The sequence below is a fragment of the Trachypithecus francoisi genome, unplaced genomic scaffold (genome assembly GCF_009764315.1).
Source record: "Trachypithecus francoisi isolate TF-2019V2 unplaced genomic scaffold, Tfra_2.0 Lachesis_group5, whole genome shotgun sequence".
NCBI classification, from domain to species: Eukaryota; Metazoa; Chordata; class Mammalia; order Primates; family Cercopithecidae; genus Trachypithecus; species Trachypithecus francoisi.
This window is the reverse complement of record NW_022681470.1, coordinates 22800359-22824994: the sequence shown is the minus strand read 5'-3', so window position 1 is coordinate 22824994 and position 24636 is coordinate 22800359. Positions and strand designations below refer to the sequence as shown.

The following is a 24636-nucleotide window of genomic DNA, read 5'->3' as shown; positions in this document are numbered from 1 at the left end:
TTGTGGAGAAAGTTCAAAACAGATAACAGATTTTAAGAAGAAAAAAAAAACTGGCCGGGTGCGGAGGCTCACACCTGTAATCTCAGCACTTTGGGAGGCTGAGGCGGATCATGAGGTCAGGAGATTGAGACCAGCCTGGCCAACATGGTGAAACCCCGTCTTTACTAAAAGTACAAAAATTAACCAGACATTGTCGTGGGCACCTGTAATCCCAGCTACTCGGGAGGCTGAGGCAGGAGAATCGCAGGAGGTTGCAGTGAGCCAAGATCGCACCCCTGCACTCCAGCCTGGGCGATAGAGCAAGGCTCTGTTCCAAAAATAAATAAAAAATAAAAAATAAAACCCTAGATCCCAATCCCAGTCCTATCACTAAGTCAAAAGTTCCCCTAACCTCATCTTCCATTGTCATCTACCAGTAGGGAAGACTCGTGCCTGACTTCAAAGGGAATAGATAATCAAATGCTTTAATGATAAAGTGACTTGGTGATAAAAACAGTGGAAGAAATTTAGAAACAGTAAACTGCTAAGGACAGAGACCTTCTCTCATGGTTCCTTAAAATCCTTATTTCCCCTCAATCCCAAGCACTTAAACAGGTTAAGTAAGAAAAAGTATTCTCTCACAGAACACATACTCTAATGGAAGAAGCAGTCAACAAATAAGCACAAGCCAAGAAAGATATGGTAAGTCTATGGAAGCAGAAGAAAGAAAAAAAGTAATTCTCATTAAGGAAATGGGTAACAAAGCTCCCTCGAGGAAGTATTAACAGAGTTGAGCCTTAAAAGCCTAAAGGCCATTCCAAAAAGAAGACGACTGGGCAAAATGTTAAGTGAAGGCAGTTCAGTAAGATGGTCTGTGTGTATTCGGCTGTATAGAAAAATAAGGTCGGGCATGGTGGCTCATGCATGTAATCCCAACACTTTGGGAGGCCGAGGCAGGCAGATCACCTGAGGTCAGGAGTTCGAGACCAGCCTGGCCAGCATGGTGAAACCCCCACCTCTACTAAAAATACAAAAAAACTAGCCAGGCCTGGTGGCACATGCCTATAATCCCAGCTACTCGGGAGGCTGAGGCAGGAGAATTGCTTGAACCCGGGAGGTGGAGGTTGCAGTAAGCCAAGATGGCACCACTGCACTCCTGCCTGAGTGACAGAGTGAGACTCCATCTCAATAAAAAATAAAATAAAAATAAAAACAATAAATAGCCTGGGACCACGTTCAGGGGCCAAGGGGATTTGTACTGTACTGATGTATTTGACCTGTACTGAGCAATGGGGAGTTACCCAAGGTTTCCAAAAAGGAAAATGGCACAACCAGAGCCATTCCTAAGGAAGACCATTCTGATGACAGTGTAATGGAACAGATTCAGAGGCTATTTCAGTTGTCCAATGAAGAGGTCACAGGAACAAGGAACAGGCAATGAAAAGGAAACAGAACGATACTAAAAGTCACAGGTATGTATGCAGGCAAAGAAGTTTAGCCTGGGTTTTTTTCCCCTTTAGTGTTGTCACTACACCTGTCCTTTAGGGGGAAATATGAGAATCTGGTTTGGTTTGGTTTTGAGATGGGGTCTTGCTACATTGCCCAGTCTGGAGTACAGTGGCACTAAAGCTCACTGCAGTCTCCAAGTCCTAGGCTCAAGCCATCCTCCTGCCTCAGCCTCCTGGGAACAAACCACCATACATGGCTAATTTTTTTTTTTTTTTTTGTAGAGACAGGATCCCTCTTTGTTGCCCAGGCTGGTTCTAAGTCATCCTCCTGTCTTGGCCTCCCAAAGTGCTGGGACTAGAGGTGTGAGCCACTGTACTCAGCCATAATCTTTTTTGGTTTTTGTTTGAGACAGGTCTTGCTCTGTCACCCAGGCTGGAGTGCAGTGGCACAATCACAGCTCACTGCAGCCTCGACCTCCCATGCTCAACCATTCCTCCCACCTCAGCCTCTAGACATGCAACACCGCACCTGGATAATTTTTTTTATTTTTTGTAGAGAACAAGTCTCACTATGTTGCCCAAGCTGAGAATCTGGTTTTTAACATAGGTCAAAATAACTTTCTCAACCCACCACAACTTTCATTTTATACAGACAGGGTCTCACTGTGTTGCCCAGGCTAGTCTCAAACTCCCAGGCTCAAGCAATCCTCCTGCCTCTGCCTCCCAAAATGCTGGGATTACAGGCGTGAGCCACCAGGCCCAGTCTGGATTTTTTTAATAACAGAAATATCAATAATCTTAAAGGATGACAAACTATCATTCAATTGTATGTCAAAAATGTACAAACAAGCTTGGGCAACATGGTGACCTAGTCTCTACAAAAAATAAAGATTAAAAAGCCAGCCCGGGTAGTGGCTCATACCCGTAACCCCAGCACTTTAGGAGGCAGAGAATTAGCTACTCCCATATTGGCTCACCACTATTCCCATCCCACACTTTACCCAAGTAACACCAAAAGCTTGTACTGATTATCAAGTTAGAACAGGTGACGACTGAGAAATACACAAGAACAAGAACAGAGTTATTCACCTTCTAGGGTGGCAGTTTTCACCCTGGTGGTAACTAAATTATTTAGATGATTACCAAGGTCATTTTGTTTCTAAAAGCTCATATGCAAGTTTAAGTCTCCTCCCTACCTTAGGAGGACTGGACTTCAGCTTAAAATCTGGACCCCACTACATGCCAGGCAGGCACTGTGCTAGGAGGGCTGGGAAAACAGCCACGAACACACACACACACACACACAGCCACGAACACACACACACACACAACACACACACACACACACACACACACACACACAAGCTCCCAATCCAACAGGAGTATGCCAGAAGGGCAAGAATAATTCTAAAAGAACGGGTAAAGCGTCCTGAAAGGGCTAGCATTCTGGTTTTGCTTTGAATTACTAGTATAAGTCATAGTAAATAACACATTCAAAAATTACAAATTTTTTTTAAAAGCCTTCAACCAGGGAGCACACAGAACAGAAACTTCAGGACCTAAAGCAGGCCGATTCCTAACCCTGGGAGCTAGGGACGAGATTAACTTCATCAATAAAGAAGTTCCACAGTGCCAGCCGCCGTGTCTAGCTGGGCTCCTTGCGCTAAAGTCGTCCGGACCCGGAGGGAAAAATGTAAAACCAAAATGGAGGAGGGGCTACGGACGAGTCGGTTCGGGAGCGAAAACCTCGTGGCTCTTTCCTCATGGCGCCAACCAGCCTTCCTGCTCTGCTCTCCCCAGCCGGGGCAAGCATCATCCTGCCTCTCCAAACCAGCACACCAGCACCCAGCTCTCACGCTCCCTTGAGGAACCCGTGCTCCAAATGAAGTTGGAGGGTGTTAAACGGTGGGAAAAACAAGTAGCCACATCTTAAAGGCTGTTAGGGGAGCAAAGAAAGAAGCATCTGGGAGGACTCCACCCTTCTCCACCTGCAGAAAAAGCCCCGGGTAAAGCTAGGAAGTCATTTCCCTAGTCTCTTCTTGCCTTGCTGATAAAACAAAGGAAACAGGCTCCTAAGAGGGTCAGACGCCCATACGATGACCCCCTTCCGTGGATCCAAGACGCGTACGTCCCGGACACCGAAGAGCATGGAGCCAGTACAACTTTCTCATTGAAGTCGACCACGTTTCCTCTCATAATCTTAAAAAACAGAAGCCCCTACTATTACCGTTTCATTAATGTCACGGCACCTATTTGGCTCTCAGGCTTTTACCCGGAAACCCCTGTAATCCCCAGCCCTTGAGTGCAGCCCCAAACGGGGCTCCCCTTCCCCGGGATGCCGCCTCGCGCGTTCCCGCCACCCTCGCCCTCCCGGCCGCGCTTCCCGGCTCGCTCCGCCCTCAGCACCGGGCTGCGCCGCTGGGCGAACACGTCTGTGTCAGACCGGGGCTGGGGTGGGGGAGTGGGGGGGCCATCGGGGGTTCGTAGGGGGTCCTGCGGAAAGCCCTCTCCCCCAACACTGGACTTGCAAAACAATAAGCATCCGCTTCCCTGCCCTTCCCCCATAGGACCCCGGCCACGAGTTATTAACGCAGGGGGAGAAAAGCGAGGGGAGCACTCCAGCCCTGCGATCTTAGCCGCGTACCCCCAGAACCTCCACGGCCCGAGTCTTCGCCCGCCCCCGCCGCAGCGCCCCCAGGCCGCGCGGGGCGCACTCGGCGCTGGAGCGCGGCCGGGAGCGGAGGCGCGCGGGCCACGCGGTGGCTGCAGCAACTGACATGGCCCGCGGCCGCCGGCCACATGCGCCGCCGGGACCGGAGCCGGGAGGGGAGCGCGGCTTGGGGCCCCGCCGTACCTTGCCGCTGGCCGTTCCCCCGCTGACGCCGATAAGGAAGGGCTCGCCGCCGTTGGGCTGCTGGTGGTTCTGCAGGGTCTGCTCGCTGTCCCCGGCCATGGTTCGCGCCGCCCCTCCTCCCGCTGCCTGTGCGAACGGACGCACGCTCCCCGCCCGCGCCCGCGTCGGCCTCCCTCCGCTTCCCGCAGCCGCCGCTGGGCGCTGCCGGGGCCGAGGCTGCTGCCGCTCGCCTGCGAGCCGCCCGGAGCCCGGTGATGGGGCTGGGTTTCCCGGAGGAGCCAAGAGCCTTCCTTTGCCCGCAGCGGCCGGGCCGGTTTACATCCCAGGCAGAGGTCAGCGTGATGCTGCTGCTCCAATCCGGGCAGGCAGCGCGCTGCTATTCGCCGAGGCGGAGGCGGCGAGGCGTCTGGCCCCAGCCTCCGCCCCTCCCGGGCCCCGCCGCCGCCGCCCGAGGTCTCTGCGAAAGGTGTGAGCCCGACCCTCCCTTCCTCCCACCCGCTCGGTTAACCCTTTTTCCGACGCGCCCTAGCGGACCCTGGGGGAAAGAAACAGGCTGTTCTGTGTTTCAGTTTGGTATGCTACCACCTATTTCAGAAGGGATAAAAATCTTAAAGGAATTAATAGGCAAATTAAATAAGAAGGAATGGCCCAGGTTTGAGAAGCAAAATTTGAGCAAGCTTGGAAGATTAGGGTGGAACAAAGAGTTAATGTCATTTACCCATTATCCAGACTAAAAACTTGTGTTTCCAAAAAATGTGGGTTCTTTTTCCCTTCTCCCGTTCGCCAAGATAATATGTCAGCCTCTGGCTTTAGATATTTCCTGTCTTGGAAACCTCCCAGCGCCATCCTTTTTAGCAGGCCTGTCCTCTTGCGACTCTACAGAAGGGCAGTTTGAGGGGCTTATCTGAAAGGTGCCCTCCCTTGGAAAAGCAATTCCCTTCTAAACTACAGTATCTCAAATCCCATACACTGAGCTTCCTATGGAGTTAGGGTATCTGAAAACATACTGACATTTTGATCCATTAATACCTTCAATTGAACTGGTTTTCCAGAGATTGGCAATCAGTCACTTAGAAAGGCAGTCTCAGACTCCACCTCTGGAGCCAGATTTCTGCATTCACATCCAGGTCCCTGAGCAAGTTACTTAACCTCTCTGTGCTTCAGTGCTCTCATCTGTTAAATGGGAATAATAATGGCAATTACATCCCAGGATTTTTGTGAGAATTAAATGAATTCGTATATGTAAAGTTCTCAGAACAGTGCTGGTACAGTCTAGGCCCTATGTTAGTGTTTGAAGAAAAAAGGTCTCTAAAGGGCTGAAACTGGAAAGAGAAGTTTTGCTGGGACATACGTGAGAGAGGCAGGACTAGCCTAGTAACTTCCAGTCTCTTCTCCTCTAAACTTGGGACTGGTATCAATGAGCTGATGGGGCCTACAATCTAAAACAGAATTTACGTCAATAGCATTATCTTTTGAAACTTAGTAAATTACCTTAAATTGAAAATTATTTTGAAAAAAAATAATTTTCTCTTAAGCCAGGGAAATCGAGGCTGCAGTGAGCCATGATTGCCCCACTGCACTCCAGCCTGGTCAGCAGAGCCAGAGCCTGTGTCAAAAAACAAACAAACAAACAAACAAACAAAAAAGGATACCAGAAAACACAAACTTTTTTTCACTTTTAAATTACAGTTGACGAACAACACAGGTTCAAACTGGGAGGTTCACTTTTATGCACTTTTTTTTTTAACCAAAGGCATATGGAAAATACAGTATTTGTGCCGGTTCCCCAGGGCTGACTGTGGGACTTTATATGTGGATTTGGTTACGTGTAGACTGTCCTCGGACCAGTCCCTCCGCATATATCTAGGGATAACTGTATTTTATGTCACCATCTAACATCAAACTCTGTAGACAGGAAACAAAGATGGGGAGAGTGGCCACTACCTGGTACCCAGAAGCAGGCATTTAGGTGAAGTTTCCTAAAGGTGTGCCTTACCAAATAGCTATGGAGTGGGTGAGTTTTAAGTGATCCTAGAGTTAGCCTCTTCTCCAAAAGGTCTTTTCTCTACTAGATAGATTTATTAGTCGTCATGGACTTTTGTAGAACTCTTTATAACCCATTGGAATTTGGAAGCTGAACCTACAACTGAGGGTTAGCTTGGGGATATTAGGTAGTTAAGGAGAAGAAGAGGAGGATAAAGGAATGCCAAAGGCCAGTGGGGTGGCTCATGCCTGTAATCCCAACATTTTGGGAGGCAGAAGAGTGAGGATCATTTGAGACTAGGAGTTCGAGACCAGCCTGGGCAACATAATGAGACCCCCCCCATCTCCACAAAAAGTACAAAAATTAGCTGGGCATGGACCTTTTTTCTTCAAACACAGGTGCACACCAGTAGTCCCAGCTACACCAGATATTGAGGCAGGAGGATCACGAGCCCAGGAGTTCGAGTTTGCAGTTGTGATCATGCCATTGCACTCCTCTATCGATTGTCTCTTAAAAAAATAAAAGAATGTCATGTCTTCCCTAAACTCTCAAATCTGCACCTTCCTTGTCATTCCTATAGTGTTTCTTCCATAATATTTTATCATAAAAATTTTCAAGCACAGTTGAAAGATTTTACAGCAAACACCAATATACCCACCACCTAGACTCTATCATTATAAACATCATACTATATATATGTACTTGCTTTAAAACATAACTGGTCATCTACCCATCCCTTTATCCATCAAGGCATTTTTCTTATAGGATTTATTTCCTTTTGCTTTGTTAATTTTAATTGACTTAACTCCACACTGGCTTATACATTTATATATATGTGTATATATATATAACTATAGCCCTAACACCTAGAACAGTTTCTGGCACCTTGTAGTGCCTCAATAAATGAAAAAAGATAATGTCACATTTCTGCATCTCCCAGGCCCACTGAGCAGAATGACAAGCAAGTGGGAAGCATTTAATACATGGTAAATGAATGAACAAATGAATGAATATGAAGTAAGAAGACACCAACAAGTAAACTTCATTTCTGTCACTTTGGAAGGAAAGGCTTGTTCCCTTGATAGCATTAATGTGGTTACTACACTTATTTCTGAATGTTTCATTTTCCTGGCATTCCAGAGTGACTGTCCCCATCTAATCCTAGTATTAGATACATCTATTGCGTAGTTGAGCTAATTCATTAACTGAGTTAATTCTCCATACTTCTCCGCACTTTCTTTAATAACTATAATATTTGACCTCTGTGCATGAGTTAATATACATGAAAGTGTCTGAAAAAATCAAAAGCATTCTATATAAAGGTAAGGCCTAATTAGCAGAGGGCAGCCATCTGTACTCTGTACTCCCTGTTTTTCTTTCTGTTTCCTATCCCTGGGGCTGGCTTGCCTACATATAAGGAAATTACCCGTGTCCATTTAAATTATGAAGAGTACTCTCAGCTCCAGTGACCTCAACAAGGACTTTCACGTCTCTGCCCCCTACAAAGCAAGGCAGGCTGCCTGTGCTATTCCCTGTGCTGTGTCATCCTCTCTTGGGAGCTTGGTCACCAAATCCCATAGCTAGGAATGTTCAAATCACATTTGAGCCTACCATAACAATTACACTGCAGATTCTGAATTAAGTGATTTTGAGCTGTCCTCCTTCCCCTCCTACTTAAAAAAAAATCGAATTTTTTGACAAAATTCAGAGTTAGAACAGATCCAAGGAAATACATTTTCTTGGTATCTGTGATGATTTTTTTTTTTTCTTTTACAGATTTCAGTCTGATCAAGTTCTGGCCTAGTTAACATTTGGGGATGAAATCAGCATGAGTATGCAAGTGCAGCTGTAGCCAAAGAACAATAAGAGACATTGCTGTTGACAGTCCTTTGTCTGCCTGCCTTCTCCCCTTAAGTAGCCATAGTTCTGAACTAGACAAGGAATGTTACATTTTGCACCCAACTGAAGTGTTGTTCTAACTCTAGGTGCTTCATGCACCATGATCAATTCTCTGTTTTTTTATCTCATTCCCCAGCCAGAAAAATAGATGTTATCACACTTCATCATGTATCTGAAGCATTTTCGTTCTCTGTATTACCTTTCTAATTACTTTCCACCTTTCATCAATCAGCAATTGCTTTGTCAGATCATAAGCACTGTTATGAAAAGACGGCTAGTTGATGTTAAAGCTCTCTAACCTTAATCAGTCACATCCAGCTCTGTGACCTTAATCAATTCATTCTCAGGTACTGTTAGGCAGCACAACATAGTGCAGTGTCAGACCAGCAGCAGCAGCATCTGGGAATGCAAACGCTTAAGCACCACCCCAGAATTAGTAAATCAGAAATTCTGTGTGTGGAGCTCCACATTCTGTGTTTTCTAAGCCTTCCAGGTGATTCTCATGCCCACCAAATTTCGAGAACCACTGTTCTGGTGCAAAGAAGATGAATACGTTTTAGTCAGAAAACAAAGATTTATAATCTTGCTTTGTTACTAACTTTATAACCTTTGACAGGTTACATAATTATTTTTTCTTTTCTTTTCTTTTTTTTTTTTTTGAGACAGAGTTACTCTGTTGCCCAGGCTATAGTGCAGTGGTGCTATTTTGGCTTACTGCAACCTCCGCCTCCTGGGCTCAAGCAGTCCTCACGCCTCAGCCCCCAAAGTAGCTGGGACGACAGGCACCAGCCGGCACGCCTGGCTGATTTTTGTACTTTTGGTAGAGATGGGGTTTCACCATGTTGCCCTGGCCAGTCTTGAACTCCTGAACTCAAGCTATCTGCCCGCCTCGGCTTCCCAAAGTGCTGGGATTATAGGCATGAGCCACCACACCAGGCCAGGTTACATAATTTCTATAAACCTTAGCTTCTTCAACTGCTGAATGATACCTCGCTCATAGGATGGCTATGAAAGTAATGATATACATTAGTACATAGTAGTTGTTAAATAAATACTATTTCCCTTTCCCCCCCTATTTCTGTCATAGCTCTCTGATTTATCACACATGTCCCCCATGTAGAGGTCAGGAATTCCAAAAATAAGTCTTCCTAATCCCCAAGGGCACTTTTTTTTTTTTTCCTTTTTGAAACAGGGTCTCACTCTGTTACCCAGACTGGAATGCAGTGGCATGATCATAGCTCACTTGCAGCCTTGACCTCCCCAGGCCCAAGTGATCCTCCCACCTCAGCCTCCCAAGGAGCTGGGACTACAGATGCGCACCACCATGCCCGACTAATTTTTGTATTTTTTGTAGAGATGGAGTTTTGCCATGTTGCCCACGCTGGTCCCGAACTCCTGGTCTCAAGTGATCCTCCCGCCTTGGCCTCCCAAAGTGCTGAGATTACAAGGGCACTTTTGAATAAAAATTAAAAATTAATGTCCAGAATGGGCCCCCTCCAATGTAGATTTGTGGTTGCCCATGGCTAGGGAGGTTAGTGGGGGAAATGGAGAGAGACTGCTAATGGGTCCAAGATTTCTTTCAGGGTGAAGGAAATGTTTTAAAATTGTCATGATGGTTGTACAACTTTGAATATAGTAAAAACCATTGAATTGTACAATTTAAATTGGTGAATTGCATGATATGTGAATTATATCTTAATAAAGCTGTTTTTAAAAAACAAAATCAGTGTCAACCAGGCTAGAAGAAAGAGTTTTAAGAAATGGGAACAGAAATGGGCAAAAGCGAAGAGAAATGACTGAGATTTAAAAAGACAGCGTCAGAGAACGTAGTAACCTGTAAGACATTATGCAAATGTAGGTTATTAATTTGGTGGAATTTAACATACACCCTCTCTCAGCAAAGATAACAGTCATTCAAGGGCCCTTAAATTTTAGTTGGCCCAACTTCAGAAATCTCATAAGAAAAAGCCTTCACATGCCGGGCGCGGTGGCTCACGCCTGTAATCCCAGCACTTTGGGAGGCCGAGGCGGGCGGATCACGAGGTCAGGAGATCGAGACCATCCTGGCTAACACGGTGAAACCCCGTCTCTACTAAAAATACAAAAAAATTAGCCGGGCGTGGTGGTGCACGCCTGTAGTCCCAGCTACTCGGAGGCTGAGGCAGGAGAATGGCGTAAACCCGGGAGGCGGAGCTGGCAGTGAGCCGAGACCGTGCCACTGCACTCCAGCCTGGGCGACAAAGCGAGACTCCGTCTCAAAAAAAAAAAAAAAAAAAGAAAAAGCCTTCACAGAATTGAAAAAATTAACATACAGATTTTAGTTCTATAGAGATTTTCTGATTTTTCTCTCCCTTCCCCATACCAGGACACTTTATAATGTGATTCTTTGAAAATAGGCTGAGATAAAGTCAAGAGTTCTGTTGTCTTGCCCAGCCAGTTACCAGCACCTGATAAGAGCAGGCCCCAGAATCCATGTTTTATTCACCATGTTCTAAGCTGTTTGGCTTCATCCTGTTCACGTAGACCCATATCTGATCCTTCTTTTCCTGTCACCAGACTAAATCATTGCTATCCCACTTTTCTGCAATGACTTCCTTCATTTTCCCTAATTAGTTCTTAGGTTACTGTCTCTGCAGATAATCTACTAGTACCTCTTCCCTCCTCATGTGGCTGATGCTGTTTCCATCAGAACATAATGGATGCATTATAGTTAGTGATACAGAGCTGGGATTTGGGTGAGACAAGGGATGTGCCTAGAGTGCAAAAAGTGAGGAGGCACCGACTCTTGGGTTGAGCAAGTACAAGTGCAGGGTGGAAAAGGAGCAGCTACTTCATACCTACATTGCCTCATCCTAGTCTCAGAGCTCCGCTGATTGTAAAGAGGAGAAGCAGAGGATGGTACTGCTGATAGCGTCAATGTCAGAGAAGTAGTTACATTTAGTCTAGTGGCTTGTATTTGAACTGGTGGCGAAGAATGGCAGGTTTGACTTTCCTCAAGATGATGCGCTGAGGTACCAAGTGATGTTGGAAGCCAAATGAGATTAGGTGGATTAGTTTTTGCTCAGTGTTCATGGTATGTTACTAAAAGTTACTTTGGTGTCTTGAAGCGAACTCTCCCCAGGTCATTAGGAGAGAAGATTAGTTCGGTTTTCCTTCAGAATGAAATTATAGCTGTTCCTGGTGGCAAGGAGGCCTAAGGCTTCAAGTGATGAATGCTAGTGTTTCAGAAATATTTTTAGTCAGAGACACTGAGAAGCAAACAAAAGCAACAGACTCCCCAGGAAAACACTGTGTATGCACACACAAATAGAATGTTGAGGATAACTCGAAAGGGTTCAGAGATCACAGGAAACCCATTCATGAAGAACTCCAAAGATCCTTGATTAAGAAACCCTGGTGTAACTGGAGAGGCCTTGAACTGAAGAGAGAGAGTCAGTTAAGCAAGTTCTCCTTTCAGGGTGGTGGAAGAGACTGATTTGAGCCCTGGATACCTCTCCTGAGAGAGTTTGCAAGATCTTCAGCTGGTTAGGTCATCAGAACTAGAGAAATAAGATTTAAAAATTATGTGTGTATCTGTATCTACATCTATGTATATATCTACATTACATATATATTTATATGTATCTACATTTTATATATCTACATCTACATTACATATCTATATGTGTGTGTATATATATATATACACACACACACACTTTTTTTTTTTTTTTTGAGACAGGGTCGTGCTATGTCACCCAGGCAGGGGTGCAGCAGTAAAATGTCAGCTCACTGCAACCTCTGCCTCCTGGGCTCAAGCGATCCTCCTACCTCAGTGTCGCAAGTGGCTGGGACTACATTTGCGTGCCACCACACGGGGCTGATTTTTGTATTTTTTATAGAGACAGGGTTTTGCTGTGTTGCCCAGGCCAACCTCGAACCCCTAGACTCTAGCAATCTGTCCACTTTAGCCTGCCAGAGTGCTGAGATTATGGATGTTAGCCACTGTACCCAGCCGATATCTTTTTTTGTCTGTTTCAAGTTTTAATCAAAACTTGTATATAAGATTACTTCATTCCTGCATCTTATCAGTTGTTTCTTCCTGATATTTGCCCTTTTCCTTTCCTACTTGGGGAGATTTGGCTTTCCGTTCAAGGATCTTTTCGCGGTCTTTGTCAAGTTTAGTCTAGTGATAACCTTTATGGGGTGAATGCCTATGTGGACAGTTGTGCCATTAGCCTTTTCTCACTGCACCCATTCAGTGTAGATGACGTATTTCTTCCTGTAAACCTGGACTACTTTACCAATTTGCTGACCTTTCTAGTGTCCTCATACAACCTGAACTTCATCATCCTTTTGGATGGGCATGAATCACACGTTGTACTTCTGTCTCAGCTCTTTGGAAAGAGGGGAAGACATAATCTTCCTGTGAATGTGGGAAGGTGCATTGAAATGCCTTTTGCGATTTGTGCTTCGGTCAGAAGTCACAAAGGGATTGAACTTCATTTTGGCTGCTCTGTCACCCAGACTGAAGTGCAGTGGTATGATCATAGCTCACTGTAATCTCAAACTCCTGGCCCCAAGCAATCCTCCTGCCTCAGACTCCCGAGTAGCTAGGACTACAGGCATGCACCACCATGCTCAGTAATTTTTTTATTTTTTGTACAGACAGGGTTTCACTATGTTGCCCAGGCTGGTTTTGAACTCCTGGCCTCAAGTGATCCTCCCAAAGCTCAGGGATCACAGGTGTGAGCCACTATGCCTGGCCTATGCACTGTGTGTGTGTGTGCGCGTGTGTGTGTGTGTGTAGATATATATATATAAACGTATATATATTTCCTCCCAAAGTGCTGTGTATATATATACACACACACACATATGCATACATACATATTTTGTACACATGTAAATGTGTATATAGGTGTGTATCTATATCTGTAAATATACACATGTATTTTGTATCTTAAGATAGAAAAGAGGTTAAAGGGATAAAAAATGTTTTTTTTTTTTTTTTTTTTTGAGACGGAGTCTCGCTCTGCCACCCAGGCTGGAGTGCAGTGGCCGGATCTCAGCTCACTGCAAGCTCCGCCTCCCGGGTTTATGCCATTCTCCTGCCTCAGCCTCCCGAGTAGCTGGGACTACAGGCGCCCGCCTCGTCGCCCGGCTAGTTTTTTTTTTTGTATTTTTAAGTAGAGACAGGGTTTCACTGTATTAGCCAGGATGGTCTCGATCTCCTGACCTCGTGATCCGCCCGTCTCGGCCTCCCAAAGTGCTGGGATTACAGGCTTGAGCCACCGCGCCCGGCCAAAAAATGTTTAAAGGGATATAGCATTTTAAATGTTAAGCTATTAACCAATGTTAGCCAAGAGAACATAATCATCTTGATTAACATCTAAATAAAAGCTCTAGGACATCATTCAGCAGCATTTTTCCTAGCCCCAAACTGGAAGTTTATGAAGTAGAATACAAGAAAATATAAAATCAATATGACATTAAATTGTAATAAGAATACAATAGAATAAAATAACCCCTTATTTTAAAATAATAATAAATAATCAGCTCTAGTCAAAACTTGAACAATTCCTCTAAAGATTATTCCTATTTTTCTTTCCAGATTTCATTTTTAATTCAACTTTCAGAATGTGTAACAAATTACCTGATTTAATGAAATTATCATCATCAACAACAAAAAACCTTATTTTGCCATTCCATTCCTTAAGACACATACTTCTACTACTTTGAGACCCATCATTTCAATGGAAGTTAATAAACCCAACACTGACCTCTTCTCTTAGATCAGCCCTGGCCTGCAGAGGAGAGGACCACGAAATTTCTTTTTTTTTTTTTTTTTTTGAGACGGAGTTTCGCTCTGTCGCCCAGGCTGGAGTGCAGTGGCCGGATCTCAGCTCACTGCAAGCTCCGCCTCCCGGGTTTACGCCATTCTCCTGCCTCAGCCTCCCGAGTAGCTGGGACTACAGGCGCCCGCCGCCTCGCCCGGCTAGTTTTCTTTTTTGTATTTTTTAGTAGAGACGGAGTTTCACCGTGTTAGCCAGGATGGTCTCGATCTCCTGACCTCGTGATCCGCCCGTCTCGGCCTCCCAAAGTGCTGGGATTACAGGCTTGAGCCACCGCGCCCGGCCCACCACGAAATTTCTTAGGATCAGTGGTACCTACCTCTCTTCCAACCTATTCCTGATGGCTTTAGCAGTGTGTCCTTTAGGCCTTCCAATGGAACATAATTATCTGGCTGGTCTTCTTGCCTTACATATCAGTTTCGGCATGCCCACCTTCTTCTGAGGTTTGGCAGGGCAAGGCAGGTATTTCCATTTCCCTGAGATTTGGCCATTGTTTTTTCCAGGCTTCTTAAATCCTTGCAGCAACTTTGCTCCATCTCCCGGAGATCCTGGTAGACTATTAAATCTTTTGTCCTGAGAAAGTACCCCCACATCAGTGAATTCTTGCTTATCCAGTCTTCCATTCTGACATCCTTGATTAAACATCCTCAAATGCTAATCCCAGGAATAATCCCCTGACTCCTGCTAAGTCTTGCTTTTTTTTTTTTTTTTTTTTTTTTTTTTTTAGATAGAGTCTCCCTCTGTCTCCCAGGCTGGAGTGCAGTGGTGCAATCTTGGCTCGCTGCAACCTCCGTCTCCCGGGTTCAAGTGATTCTCCTGCCTCAGCCTCCTGAGTAGCTGGGACTACAGACGCATGCTACCATGCCTGGCTAATTTTTTGTATTTTTAGTAGAGACGGGGTTTCGTTGTGTTAGCCAGGATGGTCTCGATCTCCTGACCTCGTGATCTGCCTGCCTTGGCCTCCTAAAGTGCTGGGATTACAGGCTTGAGTCACCGTGCCCAGCCCTTGCCATTTTTTAAAGTACGTAGTCTCTTTTCTCCCTTATCAGGCCCAGCACAGCCCCAGTTGTCAGCCTGGTAGGCAGGAGTGGAGGTGGGGGTAAGGGCAGCATCAGAGGAGGGCACCTATTTCCAGCACAGCCAAAGGGCTAGCTCTTTTTAAGAAAGATAAGGTACCTCTGTAAACTCAGAGGGTCCAGGGACACAGTGGTTGCAGAGGCCAGACTCTTCAAAGCCTTCTCACCCACATCTTAGGATCTCAGGTTTTTATCACCAAGCCTTGATCTTCACTACTGCTTTGACTGAGCAATGCAAAAACTATGGAGCTCTAAGACTCTACATATTAAGTCTTCAGCCTGCTGCTCAAATGTGCTTGCCCTTCTACTGGAAGAGATAAGGGCCTCTTTGTAAGCTACCACACCGGTCCTGAATCTCACACTTAATCATTAACTGATTGGTTGTTTGTTTGTTTGTTTGTTTGAGATGGAGTCTCCCTGTGTCTCCCAGGCTGGAGTGCAATGGCATGATCTTGGCTTACTGCATTCTCCACCTCCTGGGTTCAAGCGATTCTCCTGCCTCAGCCTCCTGAGTAGCTGGGATTACAGGCACGTGCCATGATGCCTGGCTCATTTTTTTGTGTGTGTTTTCAGCAGAGACAGAGTTTCACCATGTTGGCCAGGCTGATTTCAAACTCCTGATCTCAAGTGATATGCCTGCTTCAGCCTCCCAACGTGCTGGGATTACAGGGTGAGCCACCATGTCGGCTGATTATTGTTAAGTGTCCTCAGTCTCTCATTATCCTTATGTAATTGTATCACTACAACTTAGCAGCAACCAGCCAACTCCAACTCCACTGTACTTGAAAGCATTGTTTCTTCATATTTTTGAAAGGCCTGACATATTGCTCCTGCTACAGCATTCTCTTCCATCAGCATTCCCCTCTAGGGATGCATTTTCCCACATTACCACTAGTGAAATCTTTAGCCTCTGAGCCTCAACCTTGTACCATGCCCCACTTCACAACCACAACAGCATCCTTTTCATTTGCTAGGCAGTAGGTGAGCTAGTCCTAAGTGAGCCAAATCCCCATCTTACTGCCTATTTTCTTAGCTGACTCCTGGAACCATTTGTGTTAGTCTGGACGTTTTAAGAAACAGACACCAAGATAGCATTAAGTATACAAAGATTTTATTAGGGGAGATGATTATGAGAAAAATTAGAGAAGGAACTGGAGAAGTCATCAAACTACAATACAAGCCTAAATCTGAATGAAGGAGAGAGAGAAGCAAGGTCGGGTAGAAGCATCCTAGACTACTATGCAGAATAAGAAAGTTTCAGCAAAGCTGTTGTCCTGGAGTCAAAGTTCTTGATAATCCTAAGAGCCCCATATCTCCCGGGAATGAGGCTGCCTTAGCATTCCAGCTATATGCAGTCATTGGCTGATAGTAGCCTAGGGGAAGCATGGCCAGCAAGCAAATGAAGCAGTTGATCTCAGAATACACTAGCTGGGCTTTTGGTCAATTATGTTGTTCCTTGTAAGTGAAGGTCTTTGAGGCACTCCTGGCCACCAGATGCTGAGGGTAAAGTGGATTGTCTATTTTTCTTTTCAATCATGTCAGGTTTTTTGCTTCATGTATTTTGGGGCTTGTTAGGTACATATATATTTATAATTGTTATTTTTATATATTGATCCTTTTTTATTATGAAATGTCTCTATTTGTCTCTAACAATGAAATGTCCTTATTTGTCTCTAATATGTCCTAAAGCCAGTTTTGTCTGATATTAAAATAGCCACTCCAGGTTTCTTATGATTACTGTGTACATAGTATATTATTTTCTGTCTTTTAATTTTAACCTATGTATGCCTACAACTCTAAAGTATGTCTTTTGGTGGACAGTATATAATTGAATCTTGCTTTTTTTTTTTAAGACAGAGTTTTGCTCTTGTTGCCCAGGCTGGAGTGCAATGGCGTGATCTCAGCTCACTGTAACCTCCGCCTCCCAAGTTCAAGCGATTCTCCCACCTTAGCCTCCCAAGTAGCTGGAATTTAGGCATGTGCCACCACACCCGGCTAACTTTGTATTTTCAGTAGAGACAGGGTTTCACCATGTTGGCCAGGCTGGTCTCGAACTCCTGACCTCAGGTGATCCACCCGCCTTGGCCTCCCAAAGTGCTGGGATTACAGGTGTGAGCCACCTTGCCCAGCCTGAAAAGAAGGTCCTTAAAATCTTATCGGTGCTATGGTTTAGAACAGTGCCCAGCCATCTTGCTTTTTTATATAGTTTCACAATCTATGATCGGTTAGCAGTATACTGGTCTGCTAGCAACATATTCTCTCAGTTTTTTAAAAAAAATGGTTTTGTTGGATATATAATTCTTGGTTGAAAGATTGTTTCGTTTCATTTTGTTTTGTTTTCCAGCACTTTGACTATGTCTTTCGGGCCTCCATTGCTTCTAATGAGAAGTTGGCTATTAACTGTATCATTTCCCTAAATGTGATGAGTCATTTTTCTCTTGCTGCTTTTTTTTTTTTTTTTTTTTTTTTTTTTTGAGGCGGAGTCTCGCTCTGTCGCCCGGACTGGAGTGCAGTGGCCGGATCTCAGCTCACTGCAAGCTCCGCCTCCCGGGTTCACGCCATTCTCCTGCCTCAGCCTCCCGAGTAGCTGGGACTACAGGCGCCCGCCACTTCGCCCGGCTAGTTTTTGTATTTTTAGTAGAGATGGGGTTTCACCGTGTTAGCCAGTATGGTCTCGATCTCCTGACCTCGTGATCCGCCCGTCTCGGCCTCCCAAAGTGCTGGGATTACAGGCTTGAGCCACCGCGCCCGGCCTCTCTTGCTGCTTTTAAGAGGTTTTTCTCTTTGGCCGGGTGCGGTGGCTCACACTTATAATCCCAGCACTTTGGGAGGCTGAGGCGGGTGGATCACCTGAGGCCAGAAGTTCAAGACCAGTCTGACCAACATGTCAAAACCCTGTCTCTACTAAAAATATAAAAATTAGCCCAGCATGGTGGCGTGCACCTGTAGTCCCAGCTACTCAGGTGGCTGAGGCAGGAAAATCGCTTGAACCTGGGAGGTGGAGGTTGCAGTGAGCCAAGACTGTACCACTGCATTCCAGCCTGGGCAACAGAGCAAGACTCTGTCTTGAAAAAAAAAAAAGGCCGGGCGCGGTGGCTCAAGCCTGTAATCCCAGCACTTTGGGAGGCCGAGACGGGCGGATCACGAGGTCAGGAGATCGAGACCATCCTGGCGAACACGGTGAAACCCCGTCTCTACTAAAAATACAACAACTAGCCCGGCGAGGCGGCGGGCGCCTGTAGTCCCAGCTACTCGGGAGGCTGAGGCAGGAGAATAGCGTAAACCCGGGAGGCGGAGCTTGCAGTGAGCTGAGATCCGGCCACTGCACTCCAGTCCGGGCGACAGAGCGAGACTCCGCCTCAAAAAAAAAAAAAAAAAAAGAAAAAAAAAAAAAAGACAGAGAGAGATTTTTCTCTTTGTCTTTGGCTTTCAGAAATTTGACTATGATATGTCTAGGTGGGGTTCTTTTTTGTTTATTCTATTCAAGTTTCATCAAGCTTTTTGTATATGTAAATTAACGTTCTTCATTAAATTGAGAAATTTTCAGCCATTATTTCTTCAGATATTTTTTCTACTCTTTTCTGTCTCTTCTTCTGATATTATTATTATTATACATAAGCTGAAATGCTTGACTCCATGGTCTTCAAGGCTGTAGTTTTCCTTCAATTTTTTTTTGGTCTCTCTTTTTTTTGGATTGGATAATTTCTATTAGTCTATCTTCAAATTCAGTAATTCTTTCTTCTGTCAACTCAGATTTGCTGTTGACCTCAGTGTATGAATTTGTCATGTGAGTTATTGTACTTTTCAGCTATAGAATTTCCATTTGGTTTGTGTTTTTTCTTTCTTTTTTTTTTTTTTTTTTTTTTTTTTTTTTTTGAGATGGAGTCTTGCTCTGTCACCCAGGCTGGAGTGCAGTGGCACGATCTTGGCTCACTGCAACCTCCACCTCCCGGGCTCAAGTGATTCTCCTGCTTCAGTTTCCTGTGTAGCTGGGATTACAGGCACTCCCCAGCATGCCCGGCTAATTTTTGTATTTTTGGTAGAGATGGGGTTTCACCATGTTGGTCAGGCTGGTCTCTAACTCCTGACCTCGTGATCCGCTTGCCTCGGCCTCCCAAAGTGCCAGGATTACAGGCGTGAGCCACCACACCTCACCTTCATTTTTGTTTTTGTTTTTTTAATACTATGTCCCTATTTAGATTTCCTTTTTGTTGATTTATTGTTAGCATTTTAAAAATTAATTGAACAGCCAGGTCCCATGGCTCATGCCTATAATCCCAGCTCTTTGGGAGGCCAAGGCAGGTAGATCACTTGAGGTCAGGAGTTCCAGACCAGCCTGGCTAACATGGCGAAACCCTGTCTCTGCTAAAAATACAAAAATCAGCCAGGCGTGGTGGCATGTGCCTGTAATCTAGCTACTTGGGAGGCTGAAGCAAAAGAATTGCCAGAACCCAGGAGGCACATGTTGCAGTGAGCCGAGATCGCATCACTGCACTCCAGCCTGGGTGACAGAGTGAGTCTCTGTCTCAAAAAAAAAAAAATTATTTGAACACACTTATAATAGCTGCTTTGAAGTGTTTGCCTGTAAAAACTAAAACCTGGGCCCACTCAGAGTCAGTTTTACTAAGTGCTTTTTTCCCCCTGTATATGGATCATACTTTCCTGGTTTTTGCATGTCTAGTAATTTCTGGTAAAAAACTGAACATTTTAGGTGATATATTGCAGCAACTCTGAATTCTGTTTTCTATTTTTAATGGTTGTTGGGTTTTCCCCTCTAATAAGCTGTCCGGATTTAAATGGCAGAATCTGCATCTCTGATGTGCAACCACTGGTGTCTCTACAGTGGTATGCCCCACCACTTGCTTTGAACAAAATCTCATTCTTAAGCTGGCAGAGCTATGCATTTTTCCTATTTGTACCCAACTAAGTGCACCATTTATTGCTGGCAAGACTGGGGTTTTGCCCCTCATGCTGAATGGAGTCTGACTCCTTTTACAGAAATGAACTCCAAAATGGAAAAGTTTCCAGTGAAATAAAATACAACAAAATAAAATTCCAGGCCCCACTTTTGCCAGTGAATTTGACCAAACATTCAAAGGAGAGTTAATGCCAAGATTATACAGACTCTACCAGAGAGAAGATGAAACATTTCACAACTCAAGTTATGAGACCAGTATAACTTTAATGCCAAAACCTGACAACATATTACAAGAATAGAAAATTAAAGGCCAATCTCTCCTATGAGAATAAAATGTAAAAATTCTTGTTTTATTTTTTTTTATTTTTTTATTTTTTTGAGACGGAGTCTTACTCTGTCGCCCAGGCTGGAGGGCAGTGGCGCCATCTCAGCTCACTGCAACCTCCACCTCCTGGGTTCAAACAGTTCTCCTGCCTCAGCCTCCTGAGTAGCTGGGATTGCAGGCACCTGCCACCATGTCCAGCTAATTTTTGTATTTTTAGTAGAGACAGGATTTCACCATGTTGGCCAGGCTGGTCTTGAACTCCTGACTTCAGGTGATCCACCCGCCTTGGCCTTCCAAAATGATGGGATTACAGGCGTGAGCCACCACGCCCGGCCCCTTCTCGTTTATTTTATTTAGTTTTCAGAGATGAGAGTCTCATTATGTTGCCCAGGCTGATCTCGAACTCCTGGACTCAAGCATTCCTCACACCTCAGCCCTCCAAAGTGCTAAGATTACCGGTGTGAGCCACTGCACCCAGCCAAAATGTAAAAATTCTGAACACAATTTTAACGAACCAAATCTCACAATACATAAAAGGATAAATCATCACTATCAAATTTTGTTTTTTCAAAAAAATGTAAGGTTTGATATTTGAAAAATCCATAGTTTAATTAATTTAGATCTGGCTCAAAAACAATATGCAATGGCTGGATATGGATAAATCCTGTAATAAGTAAGAATACCCAGCCGGGCACGGTGGTTTACACATGTAATCCTAGCACTTTGGGAGGCCAAGGCAGGCGGATCATCTGAGGTCAGAAGTTCCAGACCAGCCTGGCCAACATGGTGAAACCCCGTCTCTACTAAAAATACAAAAATTAGCCGGGCGTGGTAGCACATGTCTGCAATCCCAGCTACTCGGGAGGCTGAGGCAGAAGAATCACTTGAGCCCAGGAGGTGGAGGTTGCAGTGGGCCAAGATTTCGAGATTGCCCACTGTACTCCAGCCTGGGCGACAGAGCGAGAACCTGTCTCCAAAAAAAAAAAAAAAACGGTCTTAAAGAATACCCCCTCAAGTATGCAGTATCCTGTAATAAGTACTAGAGTATCCTGTAATAAGTAAGCATACCCCTCAGTATGCGAACAACTCCTTCCTAAACTCTCTAAAGCAATGTTTCCCAAAATATGCTCCTTGAAACAGTGGTCCTGGGAGGGAAAGGGATGCTAGGATACTAGGAACAAATGAGTTTGGAAAAACCAACATACTGCACTCCATTCCCACTTTAATTTCTCAGAGTCACAATGTGTATTAGTGCATTAAATAGACTAACAAATGTTAATTTGTTAAATTATTATAGTTATATCCGCAGCTCTCCTTTATTTAAAATAAAGTAATAACAGTTAGAAATTCTCCTTTCCCTAAAAAAGTAGGTATATTCAAATACTTCTCTATATAAATAACACCTTACAACCAAGAAAAAGATTTGCCAAATGGCTCAATACTTATTTCCTAGTAGTTGGGGGAACTGCTTCCTTCCTTTTGAATAATATTTGAACAACAACTTGGCATTTTCTCTAAGTATTGTGCAAAAGTGGCCTGGCATAGGTGAAATGAGTCAAACCTAATATAATCTATCCATTGTTCATAGAAATGTTTTGGCTATATTGTACATGGAATCAGTGTAATGTGCTACAAAGGAGCATAATTGGCCAGCACATCTTTTGTTTATTTAAGAGAGTAAGGCTTCCCTGTTGTTATTGAGTATTTTTTAATCTTAAATTTTATTACATTGACCTTCATTATTTCCTCATTATATAATATACAATTGCAGACAAATTAGGAAATCTGGTTTAAAATATAATAAAGAGATACAATCATCTTAAGACTCCAGTTAGAGATAACTACAGTTAACACTTCAGTGTATAACCACCTATATGTTTTTCCATTTCCTTCCTTTCTTTTCTTTTCTTTCTATGCTTCTTTTCTCTTCTTTCTTGACAGGGTCTTTCTGTGTTGCCCAGGCTGGTCTTGAACTCCTGGCCTCAAGTGATTCTCCCACCTCACCCTCCCAAAGTGCTGGAATTACAGGTGTGAGCCACTGTGCCCAGTCCTCTTTTTAAAAGTATTTTAATGGCCTTCAATCACACAGATTTTGAACTAACTATTCTTAGTTAGCCACACTGAATGGTATTGCCTAGGTTTCCTTTTAGGGTTTTTATGGTTTTAGGTGTTACATTTAAGTCTTTAATCTATCTTGAATTAATTTTTGTATAAGGTGTAAGGAAGGGGTCCAGTTTCAGTTTTCTGCATATGGCTAGCCAGTTTTCCCAACATCATTTATTAAACAGGGAATACCTTCCCCATTGTTATTTTTGTCAGGTTTGTCAAAGATCAGATGGTTGTAGATGTGTGGTGTTATATCTGAGGCCTCTGTTCTGTTCCATTGGTCTATATCTCTGTTTTGGTACCAGTACCATGCTGTTTTGGTTACTGTAACCTTGTAGTATAGTTTGAAGTCAGGTAGCGTGATGCCTCCAGCTTTGTTCTTTTTGCTTAGGATTGTCTTGGCAATGTGGGCTCTTTTTTGGTTCCATATGAACTGTAAAGTAGCTTTTTCTAATTCTGTGAAAAAAGTGAATGGTAGCTTGATGGGGATAGCATTGAATCTATAAATTACTTTGGGCAGTATGGCCATTTTCATGATATTGATTCTTCCTATCCATGAAGCATGGAATGTTTTTTCCATTTCTTTGTGTCCTCTCTTATTTCCTTAAGCAGTGGTTTGTAGTTCTACTTGAAGAGGTCCTTCACATCCTTGTAAGTTGTATTCTTAGGTATTTTATTCTCTTTGTAGCAATTGTGAATGGGAGTTCACTCATGATTTGACTGTTTGTCTATTATTGGTGTATAAGAATGCTTGCACATTGATTTTGTATCCTGAGACTTTGCTGAAGTTGCTTATCAACTTAAGGAGATTTGGGGCTGACACTATAGGGTTTTCTAAATATACAATCATGTCATCTGCAAACAGAGTCAATTTGACTTCCTCTCTTCCTATTTGAATACATCTTATTTCTTTCTCTTGCCTAATTACCTTGGTCAGAACTTCCCATACTATGTTGAATGGCAGTGATGAGAGAGAGCATCCTTGTCTTGTGCCAGTTTTCAAAGGGAATGCTTCCAGCTTTTGCCCATTCAGTATGATATTAGTTGTGGGTTTGTCATAAATAGCTCTTATTATTTTGAGATATGTTCCATCAATCCCTCATTTATTGAGAGTTTTTAACATGATGGGGTGTTGAATTCTATCGAAGGCCTTTTCTACATCTATTGAGATAATTGTATGGTTTTTATCATTGGTTCTGTTTATGTGATAGATTACGTTTATTGATTTGAGTATGTTGAACCAGCCTTGCAGCCCAGGGATGAAGCTGACTTGATCGTGGTGGATAAGCTTTTTGATGTGCTGTTGGATTTGGTTTGCCAGTATTTTATTGAGGATTTTCACATCGATGTTCATCAGGGATATTGGCCTGAAATTTTCTTTTTTTGTTGTGTGTCTGCCAGGTTTTGGTATGAGGATGATACTGGCCTCGTAAAATGAGTTAGGGAGGAGTCTTTCTTTTTCTATTGTTTGGAATAATTTCAGAAGGAATGGTACCAGCTCCTCTTTGTACCTTGGTAGAATTCGGCTGTGAATCCATCTGGTCCTGGAGTTTTTTTTGGTTGGTAGGCTATTAATTACTGCCTCAGTTTCAGAACTTGTTATTGGTCTCTTCAGGGATTCAACTTCTTCCTGGTTTAGTCTTGGAAGGGTGCATGTGTCCAGGAATTTATTCATTTCTTCTAGATTTTCTAGTTTATTTATGAAGAGGTGTTTATAGTATTCTCTAATGGTAGTTTGTATTTCTGTGGGATCAGTGATGATGTCCCCATTATCATTTTTCATTGTGTCTATTTGATTCTTCTCTCTTTTCTTCTTTATTAGTCTTTATTAGTTCTTTATTAGTCTGGCTAGCTACGATGAACATTTCAAACTTCCCAGTGGCTTTGTTTACACTGCGAAGGGAAAACTGCCTACTCAAGCCTCAGTAATGGCGGACTCCCCTCCCTCTACCAAGCTTAACCATCCCAGATCAACTTCAGATTGCTATGCTGGCAGCCAGAATTTCAAGCCAGTGGATCTTAGCTTGCTAGGCTCTGTGGGGGTGGGATCTGCTGAGCTAGACCACTTGGTTCCCTGGCTTCAGCCCCCTTTCCAGGGAAGCAAATGGTTCTGTCTCACTGGCGTTCCAGGCGCTATGGGAGTATGGAAAAACAAAAAACAACTCCTGCAGCTAGTTCAGTGTCTGCCCAAATGGCTGCCAAGTTTTTTGCTT

The 24636-nt window shown here is 43.9% G+C and overlaps 1 protein-coding gene and 1 pseudogene across 1 annotated transcript in view; both read right to left on the bottom strand.

Annotated features, from left to right (window-relative positions):
* UCK2 (uridine-cytidine kinase 2) overlaps nt 1-4739 on the bottom strand; it is an 87535-nt gene extending 82796 nt beyond the window's left edge. The window contains exon 1 of the mRNA XM_033200601.1: nt 4282-4739. Within this exon, the coding sequence (XP_033056492.1) occupies nt 4282-4380 (99 nt within the window). The 5' untranslated portion in view covers nt 4381-4739. The remainder of the gene's footprint in view (nt 1-4281) is intronic.
* Nucleotides 4740-12215: 7476 nt separating this feature from the next.
* Nucleotides 12216-12649, bottom strand: LOC117075270 (annotated as a pseudogene).
* Nucleotides 12650-24636: the final 11987 nt, after the last annotated feature.